Below are 11,661 nucleotides of genomic sequence, written 5' to 3'. Positions count from 1 at the left end.
ATCAAATAGACCCCTTTAACTGTCGCTTGCTTGTTTATCCTGTTTTCACACTTTAGATATGACTCTTTGTGCAATTTAGTATTTCCTCGGGCAATTATGACACTAGGTGTACCAGTATGACAAGAAGGTTCAAGTCTTAATAACAAATCGACGTAACGATTGTTTAACATAACAAATCGGCGTAACGTTCGTTTAACAATATTAAACATTTTCTGCTCCCTTCGCTCGCGCACTATTAATGATTATTCTTTTTAAAGATTTTATTAATACCAAGGGATAGATGACATTCCATTGCATTTTGTAATAATCTTCTTTCGCAAGCACATGCAGTTTACAAGTACTATAATGAAATTTAACAGTATAACATACGCTCTTCTGGCTTCTCTCGCACGTCAACATTCGTTATAAATAACATCACAGTAGTGATATGGCTATAAAATTGAAATTCACATTAGGTAATAGTCTGTGTAGACAATAAACGAACAAATCGTTCTGTATACATTATGTAATCATTATACAGGTGGATGTGTTGACTATGCAAATGGCAGCTAAAAGCATGGAATTTTAGCTCGCTTCGCTCACACGTATTCATTAATAAAATCTGTAAAAAGATCCTTTGGAAGCAAACAATGCAACCAAGAAGAATAATAGCTGGCTCGGTTTGATTGAGTATTATGATGAGTATTATAAATACCACAGCAGAGAGTATTTGATGAAGATTATAAACACCACAGAGAGTATTATGATGAGTATTATAAATACCACAGAGAGTAAAATGAGTAAACACTCCTTGCATATTATGCAAAAGAACCAAAAGTTCACGTCCTTCTAACCAAAAGCTCGAATCCGCTACTGAATGGTGCCATATTTTCCGTTTAAATTTTGGTATTTAAACATACATGTACTTCTTATTAAATTTCACAATAGAGATTCTTATCGCATCAGGTATTCTGTCATGTTCTAGAATACAATAACACCATTTCGTCTTTTGAATTACTAAATACAAAACTGTTAAAAAAAAAATCAGATTTTGAACCGTTAACTCAGCGTGAACGCAGAAAAACTTTTATTCCATTTTTTGGTCTCATCACCAATTTTGGCTGTGGAACTACCTCGTGGCTTGTGTCTAGTTCTATACGAAATCTGAAAGAATATACGCGTTTTTACAAAAATAAGTACATTAGACTGATTTTAGTTTGCTGGATTTTTTGGTCAAAACAATATCTTATGTATGAGAAAATATTCTACTTTTTATAGCATGTTATGACGGAGCTGTCAAAGGTTGCATCCGCAGCCGATGCAACATATATCTATACTAATACGAATATATCCAATTTGTGTTTAACTAATATTGTGTTTTCGCAATTCTTTCGCTGAGTTCTTCAATTATGGTCTCCCTTGCACTGCAGAATGCTTAATGAAATACATAAGTTGATATAAATATAACATAAGGACCTGATTAGACTAGCCACTAGACTGATAATAATATATTTCTACATTTTTCCTTTTTTGACGAATTTAATTTCATAGAGACAAAAGCCAGTCTATTTTAGAGATTTTCACAGAGGAATGATGTTGAAATTATCAGTTTAGTACAATCCGAAATGCTCTCAGAGGGATGATTGGCACCTATGGCTATTAGATTACCCATGGATAATTTGGTACATCATGCCAGTGGTCAAGTGTTGTGCTGCTGATCATAAATCTGTTTACCTAACTGATTTTTAATGGTGATAACTGAAGAACCATTCTCATCTAGAATAAACCACTTTGCTTTTTTGAAATCTTGATGGTTCCTCTTGCAAATATTTTTATTAACAATAATATGTTTATTTTACTGAAAGGATTATAATAATCAGTATATTTCTGAAACTGAAGTTTCTTACAGCATGTCATTATCAAAAGCACATTTTAAAAGATATGTTGAGTTCAAGTTTATTCAAACGATAAAGAAACTGCTTTGAGTAATAAAACTGTTCAAAGGTCCCATCAGAAAGCCAGTTAATAGTTTGTGTAGGAATTTTCACAGACATTTTTGTACTAAGTAGTGTAAACTCATGTGTATAGACAAAATTATGAGAAAGCTGTACCAAAATTTAAAGAAACACAAGTGTCAGAAAAATTTCTATTCAGTGACCAAACATAAAAAAGATGGTTAATGTTCTTAACAAAGATTGATAAATAACAAAACTATTCAAGGTCGATGCATATATGGTGCACCATTCTAACTGCCAGATATCTAATGCTAATAGCTAAATACGATATTCTCTCTTCCATAATAAATGCGAAAATTTCAAATACCTAATGTTTATTGCTGAAAGATAGTGCTAATTGTCCATTGATTTTATGAAATATTTAAGATCATGTCTTTTGAATTTGATTTGAAGCACTTGCATCTTCTACCAAGTCATGCCAGCATCGGACAATACATGTAATCATTCCGCTTTGAATGGAGGGCTGATGCGCCATGTTAAATGCCGAATATCAATTTTAATGCTAAATGCCAATATCTTAATGCTAAATATCAATTATATAATCAATTATATAATGCTAAATGCTATTATCTTAGTAACTTATTTGTCATTTAGCATTTGGTAATTAGCATGGCGCACCATCCTTCCATAGTACTGTTTTACTATCGCATTTGACAAGTATGACTCAATGTTTAAGATTTACCATTTGGCATTAAATATTTTGCATTTGACATGTGGCATTTTTCAAATAAAAGGATAGAGGTATAAAGTTAACTTCCTAATGGTATATATTTTATGCCAAATACCAAATTCTTATCTGTATTTATAGTAATAAGCATTTTTGAAGTTAAAATGAAGTATCTGGTAAATTGAACAAGCCTTCCAAGAAACTGTACTTTTATCAACTAAATAGCAAAAAGACTGGTGATTAATTGAACAAATGCATGTACCTTATAAGAGATATGTAATTGAATGTTAATATGTAGAGTTACCTTTTCAACACCATAAACATTTTGAAACCAAATGTCTCTATCTAACATTATATTTTTTTTTACATATCAATTAATATTCATTTTAAAAACATTTAGCTCTGCTAATCTTTACCAAAGATTATACAAGTCTTGGGCTTTCTTGGTTTGTAAAGAAGTACATAACTATTTGGAGTTAACTGAAGAATATAGTATGCAACATGCGAAATTTGCACAAATACGAAACTTACTGGAATTATATGCTTAAATGTATTTCTAACTATGAGACTTTTCTATCGTCTGCAGAAATGCCAATTTTGATAAAAAAAAAAATGTGCTTTCATGTATTTACACACATATTTTTACAGCAAAAAACTCCTCCAATTAATGTGACACCTGCATTAGATTCTAACAAACTGAATACAGGATAAGAAGAAATGAAAGCATTCTGTCCAAATATTCTCTGAGCAAGATTGCAGATTTATGTGTCTGTACTTGTGTTTCACTGTCCTTCAAATACAACACTTTAATATGCATTTATTCAGCCCTGAACCTGGATATTCATTTATGCACCAAGAGGAGATACCACTATATTATTATAATTATATATGCATTCCGTCTTTTAACCTACAAATATCGCTAATGCTAACTTTCCTGCTAGCAGTTCAGGGTGGGGAGCATCTGTTCTACTCCTTTATTGTTCAGTTACAGTTTAATTCCATATGTCCATTTAATGACAAGCCATAGGAAATATGTATCTTTCAGATTTTCCAATCTAACTTCAAGTACCAAGTACAGACAAATGAAATTCATTTCTGATAAAATTTCAATTCAGCTGACCCCTGCAGTTGTAAATCCCTGCTACCAGATGGTATCAATGAGTTACATAAACATGTGGCAGTAAACCACTGATCTCTATCAGTTAGGCTGTGGTCAGTTCTTGACATTGATTGATAACAAACCTAAAAAGAGGTTTGTGAATTTTCGGATTGTACTAGACTATGATATTGGACATAGAATATAGACTGGCTCAGTTCACTACATTTAATCATAAAAATTTTAAAAAAGATATATCATAGTCTAGGAGCTAGTCTAGGACCTGATAAGTACCTACTAGAAGCAAGATGTATCGTTATTTACAATAAATAATCTGGTATATCAGATATTACAAAAATGCTTATTTAAATAAAACAATGATACAAAAACTATTTACACAAATAAAAAATAGTGTTTGAAGTTTGAAAAATAATTTCTGATAGTTTGAATGATCTGAAATTATGATTTATAAGGTGATCCTTTGGAAGCAAGTCAAGGATTTTTGAGAGAAAATGCAATACAATCATAGCACTTCTTAGTCGCCTAACCGGCTATAACGGAATTCTGTTTACACTGAATGTAGTTAATGATTCCAAAGAACTAGACAATGTATACATACTTCACCCTTTCCTCGCCCTTTCCCTACCTTTAAAGTTTTAGGTACTATTTAATTATGTACTTGTATCGACGTGCCAAACTGACAGTCAAGTCCGGCTATGATACATAGTTTTAAAGGAATACCTTTTTGTTGCTAAAGGAACTTTCGCCTTCAATACACAACTGGAACTTTTGGCTTTCTGCATCTTATTCTAGATGATTTGAATTTAAGATCATAAAGTATTTTTTTTATATATTTTTATGATTTATACATCAAATTAAATTGAATTGAAAATTGAATCAGAATAAAAATATAAAAGACGTACGCTTGCACAAGACGAGACAGAACAACCTTTAACTCATTCAAAGCAAAGTTTTGACCAATACAGTTTCTGAAATAAAAATAGAATTAACTTTAATTTTGTCAACCTAAGTTGCCGTAGATAGGCCTACATGTACGTTGCGAATGAAAACTTCAAACGTAAATTAAAACGAATTGTAAATGGTAAGCTAACTGAGCTAAGACAGAATACCGGCTCTTGGATACATGGGCTTATGATATTAAGTACTTTAGAAAGAAAATAACCCTTTTCAAAAATATTGACAAAACAATTAAACTTTATGGAATATTCTGTGAATTCGACATTTAAACAGTTGGTTACGGTTATCTTACCTAGTCCCTGCTGAAAATGGAATGAAGCTGAATGGATCTCTCTCTGGCTCAGATTCTGAAAACCTGTCCGGTCTGAAATCCTATGAAATTGTGTAGACAGTAACGATATTGAGTGGTTTTCTGTTTTTGTCTAGAGACGGTTTGTAAATTATCAGGTTCAATATGTATATAATCGTATGTTTATACGTTACATATAAAATATATGATTTAAGTTTTCGAATATGAAAGTCAATTGCACTCGAATATAATTATAGAATAAAACCTTACTGTCTGACAGCGTTTAGGTTATTATGTTTAAAAAAGTACCACATGCCAATATTTTGAAATTCTTTTTTCGCAAGTTCGTGAAATATTCGTTGTTTTTAAGGGGGAAAAACGCATTCGTTGATCTAGGCGAAACAGATGTAAGGAGCTAGTGATAGTTCTATGAAATAAAACATTATTGAACTTTGAGATTTTCACTAATTGCAAGATAAATCTTACCACAACGATCCATTAATTACCTCATGGTCCGACCAAACTGCTGGATTATGGTTCATCGTGTGAATGTTGATTTCTATTAATGCACCTGCGGGCAGTGTGACTCCATCTATTGTTAAAGGTTCTTTCAAAGATCGTCCTATCACTGGTACAATACTGTACATGCGCATTACCTCTTTAATGAAGAACAGCATGTATTTCAGCTTACTCAAATGGTCCCTAAAACAATAAAAGAGGACGAATAAATGGTTAATGGTGAACATATTCTAGATTAATAAAGGACCTTTTATATATATCATATATCATACCAGATTTATATAGCGCCCTTTTCATAACACGTTCAAAGGCACTTTACATAAAATAGTGGAGCCCGCATGTAATTAATATCATTAAATCACCTTTTATTCTTGTTTCATTATCATTGTTCTTGGTATAAAAATCTTTTCAGGTGAAAATATATTTCATCTTTTCAGCTAAATGTAGCAAATAGAAAGGTCTCGGTTGGACGCATTTGCTTATACGCTTCATTCGCCCTTTGCACACCCCATGTAAATTTGCGACGAAATAACAAGTAGGAAATCAAGCTTTACAAAAATTGTTGTCGTATTTGATATTATACTTCATGTATTCAAAATATGCTGCATACGGTTCTACATTTTTCGTCCCAACCACTTGCATGACCTCTCCATATATCTGTTCTTGTATTTCCGGATATTGCCCAAGGGTGTAAATAGCCCAGCTTATTGCAGAACTTGTGGTGTCATGGCCTGTTGCAGTGAAATATAACCATTTTAGCAGACTACATAGAATCGTCAATTTATCATAGAAACCTGTTTTTTCTCAGGATCTTTATACAAAGACATGGGACGCCAGAACAAAAGTAAAGTGCGTACTGATATTGAATTTAGAAATAATTTATCGCCAGGTTCATATTAACAACATAACATACATCGATGGTATTAAGTCATACGCTAGTATAAACAATGTATAAGAAGCCGACTCACAAGAAAGTACAGTTGACCACTTCCTTGACTTGTTAGACACACAAAAAACAGAAGAAACGCACTGCTTTTAAAATATAATTCCTAAACACATGGAAAACATCCCTTTTAAGAGCATTATTGCCAGAAACACATCTTTGACAAATTTATGTACTAACAACGGTCATTCCTTCATTGAAAATATGGAATCATTCAAACAAAACACACCCATACAAGAGGCGAAGTTTACCTCAACAACAAAGGCGGGCTGGTTCTAGGAACAAACGTTAGAAATGCCATGTTTGAAGTTACTATTACAGAAAAAAACTAAGGACAAATCACACCGAGGTAGAAGCCAAACTAAAAACCACAATTTTCACTAGGCACAATGCCAACGAATGAGACAATATATAAGAACAAGAAACTACCGCCACCAAGGAAACAACTAGACCAGATACACTATCTCGGGGTTGGTGACATTTCCGCCAGCATGGTTTCCAATGACTTATAAAGGCATACTCCAACGGCTGAGGTTTTAAAAGGACTCCACATTTGATATCTAATCTATTTCAGTTATTCGTATTCAGAATTGGATAAAATGAAAATGAATACATCTCATCAAACTGTTGACACAATGTGTTTTTTTTAAACTTTTTTAAATGATATCTGCAATAATAAAGAATTTCAAAGAGATGGCTTCCAACTATTTAGGCTTGATAAAGAAGCAAATAGAGAGGTCTTGTAATTTATGCAAAGAAATACATTAACATGCACGAGATGGGTTAATCTCGATTCAGATTTATTTAAAATTATTTGGCTCGACATCTTATTCTGGATACAAAATCATTTCTACATTTCTACATAAACAGACCATCTTCTTCAACCTAAACCGTATTGAGAAGAATTTCGAGAATTCACTAGACAGAGAGTACTAAGTGATTGATGAATTGATTCAGAAACTTAACCGGCTTTCTCTCATGAGCTTCTACAATTTGTAGCCAAGAATACCGCCTACTCATATACTTTGATTGACCATACTTATTCATGCTTATTCGAATGTGCCTGTAGTTTTCCATACTATTATATTACTGACCATTTTCTTTTTTTCCTATTTGCATATTTCAACCTGTGATAAAAAGTACAACATAGTCAGCGTTTACCAGCGAATAAAAATGTGTCAACCTCCGCACGTATTTCTTTGTCAGTGAGTCCGACACCATTTTCATCTTGTGCCATGAGTACAATATCCAGGAAATCTGTATATTCATATTCTGTTTCTTCATGATCTGTTTCCTGAAAAACGTATGATAATATTTTCCGTGACTTAAACATGAATCAATAATTGACTGCAAGTGCTCGGAATATGTAATTACCCCATTTGGCTATTTTAAGTCACGAAATAACAATAATACTGTAATTCGCAGTTGGAAAAGAGTCTACTTTTTGAATAATTATCTATTCCCTAAACGTAGAATGTGACGTTTATGTTTATGTTTAACACGTTTGTCCTAATATCAGATTGTGAATGCTTATAACATATTTGAAAATAAACAGACCTTTCACAATTGACTAAATAGATCAGTAACATCTCACCCCTCTCAAAAGCAAATAAGCCAGAAAATAGCAATTATTGTAAAGAGGGGATCGAGTAATTAGGTCGTAATGACAAATTATCCGGGAAAATATGGAAGAGGCCTATTTGACAGGAAGCGATAGGTCTTGTATGCGACTAGTTACACTCGTTGACTCAATAAAGCTCAAGAAGTACAAACTCATGAACTGACTCAATCAAAACGAGTTTGCTATTATTTTGCATGCTTGCGTTCTATGATTCTAAAGGACCTTATATAGAATTTACTATTTACCGCGTCTGTGTAAACATAAAAGATGCATTAAACCATCGTCCTCCGGATTCTTAAATGCAAAGTATTTCATTATTTTCTTATTTTAAAAGGAAACAATTCAGTAACATCTTTAAGGCGAATGAAGACTTACGGTGGACTTGTGAGGGGTGGGGGACGACTTTCATACTATATCTTGCTTTTGGATTATACTGAGTTAAGCTTACCAGAATATTTCTACGTGCTTCAATTATATCGTCTGCGAATTCATGAACATAATTGCACAACTGATGAAACCGCTTTCCTGTTCTCGTTCTGTTAAAAATAAAGTCTGGATGCAACACCGGATTGCTGAAAATCAGAAAAAATACATAATAATAAACAGAAAACAGACTGTCAAAGCCATACGGTACAGGTTTTAATGATGTTCTTAAAAGAATGTTCTATGACTCACGTGAGGTAACAACAACACTAGTTTAACGTCGTTGAACAAGAGTGATACTGATAACCAGCGATGCGAAACTGTTATTCTCGAATTATTAACTTGCGATATTCGGTAATAAAAATGCAGCTCCTTCAAACATAACCTAAGCAGTGCACTGACAGATGTGTGCGCAATTGATTTACAAAAACAAACCTCGTAGACAAAATGTAATATATTGAAAACGATGACAGGACAATCAGAGAGGGTAGAGATAATTTGCGTTAAAAACAAAATTTACTGCTCATCTTTTGGCCACACAATGCGGCAATTCCGCCTGTATTACTTTTACATTCAACGTATATGACTGATCTATATTCAACACAATGTTTACTTGGCTAATAAGTAAAACTGAAAAAATAAAACAGTGAAAATTCATTATAAACAGTTATTGAATGACTTACTTGTCAATACCCAAACTCTTTGTCCCTTGGACAATGCTTTTGACTTAAGATCGACAAGACATTTAATAAGACTTTGTATGGAATATATACAAGTATGTGTGGTAAACATCACAAAGTCACATGATAATCGTGGAAAAAATTGCAAGTAGGCAATATTAGACATGGAATTATTAAAATAAAATTGGAAGAGAAGAGCCGATTTATAGTGCTAAAGACAGTTTGGATGAGATAGTGGATGCAATGAAGGACAAAGAAAACATTTTCACATGCCTCATTCGCTTGACACAGTAGCTTGATAATTCCTGTACTGCTGAAACGTATGGATGGTCCAGCCTGAAAAAATAGAATAATCCGTAAGTATCTAATTTAAGTAACAGGGATTCCCCATCAATATACTGGTCCCCTGTAAACTTTCTAAATTGTACGACTAAAAGGTTTTCTTGAAACGTCACGAGAAATCAGTGTCCAAATCGGGAATTCTTAGCATTCGAGGATCTAAAAGGTTAAAAAATGAGATGAACACTTTACCCCAATTCCTGAATATGGCCGTCGTATGAGAATGCACACTGTAGTAAAGCGTCTAGTGTCGAAATGGACACAGGCTGGCATATTTCTATACTTGAATTGCGGCACTGGGACAATCGAATCTAAAATTGTAAATAAGTCTAGACGAATGCTATTCAGAGATGTAATGCTAGTGCATAAAATAACATAATAAATTAATCATTTTGGCCTGTTTATTGATATCAATGCAAATTATCAAGGAACAATTCACAAACACAGTGAACACATTTGTGGCAAATTTGTTTTTAGTCCTTGACCATTGGTCAATATTATCCATATAATTCGTATATGTATAGTCTGGATTACAGGCTTCACGCGTTGAGAACCAGACTAGAGAGTATATGACATGTTCCACCATAAGCAATTATTTCACTGAGATTTTCTTTCTGGTCTGGTCAAACATAATACGCTGCATAAAGGGCATGCCTGGATTGATTAGAAAAGTCACGTATAGTCGCAGTAACCTCGCAAAAAACTGATTTATTCATTTGGTATTTAAAGTTCTTAAAGCATCGTGAATCATCATCAGAAAAGGTAGGGAAAATTTTCTGAAGAGGATATCGTCTTTTGAAATATATATTTTGCCCTAATAACAGAATCTTTTATCGGCAAACTCAAATTTATAGTAAACACATACTTCTTTTTGAAAAATGCTTTCATCTTGTTTATTATCTAGCATAGGTCTCCAGCTTCTTCAGGTGTGGAAAGTCATGCAAAGATGTATGTTTATTATAATTGCAAAAGTTCTAAATTGAAAATGAAAGAAAAACTGTAAAAAAAAATCCAAAAGATAATGCTTGACAAAAAATGTCATCTTCCGTTTCCAAGACTACCTTTGCCGCTATTTTACACAAACCTTAATTATCTGTATTCACAGCACTTTTGAATTTTGCGAGTAGATCTAAAATATTCATGTAATACTCCTGGCTACAAAAGAATTTCTTGAAAAGTCAGCAAAGATCAACAATATCAAACTTTTTACAAAAATTACCAACAGATCTTCAGCAACAATATTGAACTTCATGACATAGTTGTTAAGGACATCAAAATGGAAAGCTGTTGTTAGAAGACGTCTGTTACGCGCCCATTTTCTGTCACCGATGCTCGTAAGTAAACCGTTACCTGCAATATACACACTTATTACATAATTACAAATGTTAAGTATGATGTGCAGCCTATATTTTACTAATGAATAAAAATACCTCTAGTCAACTCCCGTCGTATGTGGATAAATATTTAAGTGCGGATGGGACAACTTGTTTAAGTTGCAACGTTCCGTGCTTCAAAACGTTCACCGTTTCAAATGAGTTTTCAGCCTCATTTTGGCGTATATTACATTAGAAATAGGGAATATGTATATCATAAAAGGGTCGTTAGAGCAGTGCCTTGATTTGTAATGATGCATTCGGCTCACATTGATTTTGAAAGCGCACCGTGGGATCCAGGCTTGGCAAAATCGAGCCGAATACTATAGCACATCAAGGTAGTCTGTTATGATAACAAGTGTCAACAGTTTCATTTTTACTCAGAAAATTTGCCCCGCGGTACGTTAACGAAGTTTGACGGAAAGGGCCGAGAAGTTGCAATGTATCGTCTTGCAAGTAGCAAATATTAGTAGATCCACGCCCTAATATGATCCTTCAAAAATATCAAGGTCACTATTGCTGCCAGTTGAAAGCGAAATTTGCAGAAGCAATTTTATCTTTTTTAGATATTTTTATATGATAAACTGAAACGGAAAAAGTGTAATTTGGAGAAGAAAGGCATTACTGTTAGTTTTATAGTGGTGATGCATTTGTTACTTACGCCTTTCTTTTACAAAAACTATCTTAAATTCAGGATATGAATACCGTATCAAGGACCGTAAATTAGAAAAAGCAGTGA

General features: G+C 33.2%; 1 protein-coding gene across 1 annotated transcript; it reads right to left on the bottom strand.

The window, feature by feature from the left end:
* Positions 1-1,043: 1,043 nt before the first annotated feature.
* Positions 1,044-9,473, bottom strand: LOC128554404 (cytochrome P450 4B1-like). The gene is made up of 8 exons (XM_053535685.1): positions 9,430-9,473; positions 8,556-8,679; positions 7,648-7,780; positions 6,154-6,274; positions 5,531-5,726; positions 5,028-5,107; positions 4,681-4,746; positions 1,044-1,143 (listed from the first exon to the last, which is right to left on the bottom strand). The coding sequence occupies exons 1-8, from the start codon at positions 9,471-9,473 to the stop codon at positions 1,044-1,046; spliced, it is 864 nt and encodes a 287-aa protein (XP_053391660.1).
* Positions 9,474-11,661: the final 2,188 nt, after the last annotated feature.

The sequence above is a fragment of the Mercenaria mercenaria genome, unplaced genomic scaffold, assembly GCF_021730395.1.
Source record: "Mercenaria mercenaria strain notata unplaced genomic scaffold, MADL_Memer_1 contig_5017, whole genome shotgun sequence".
NCBI lineage: Eukaryota > Metazoa > Mollusca > Bivalvia > Venerida > Veneridae > Mercenaria > Mercenaria mercenaria.
Note: the sequence above shows the minus strand (reverse complement) of the source record. Positions and strands in the feature narration are given on the sequence as shown.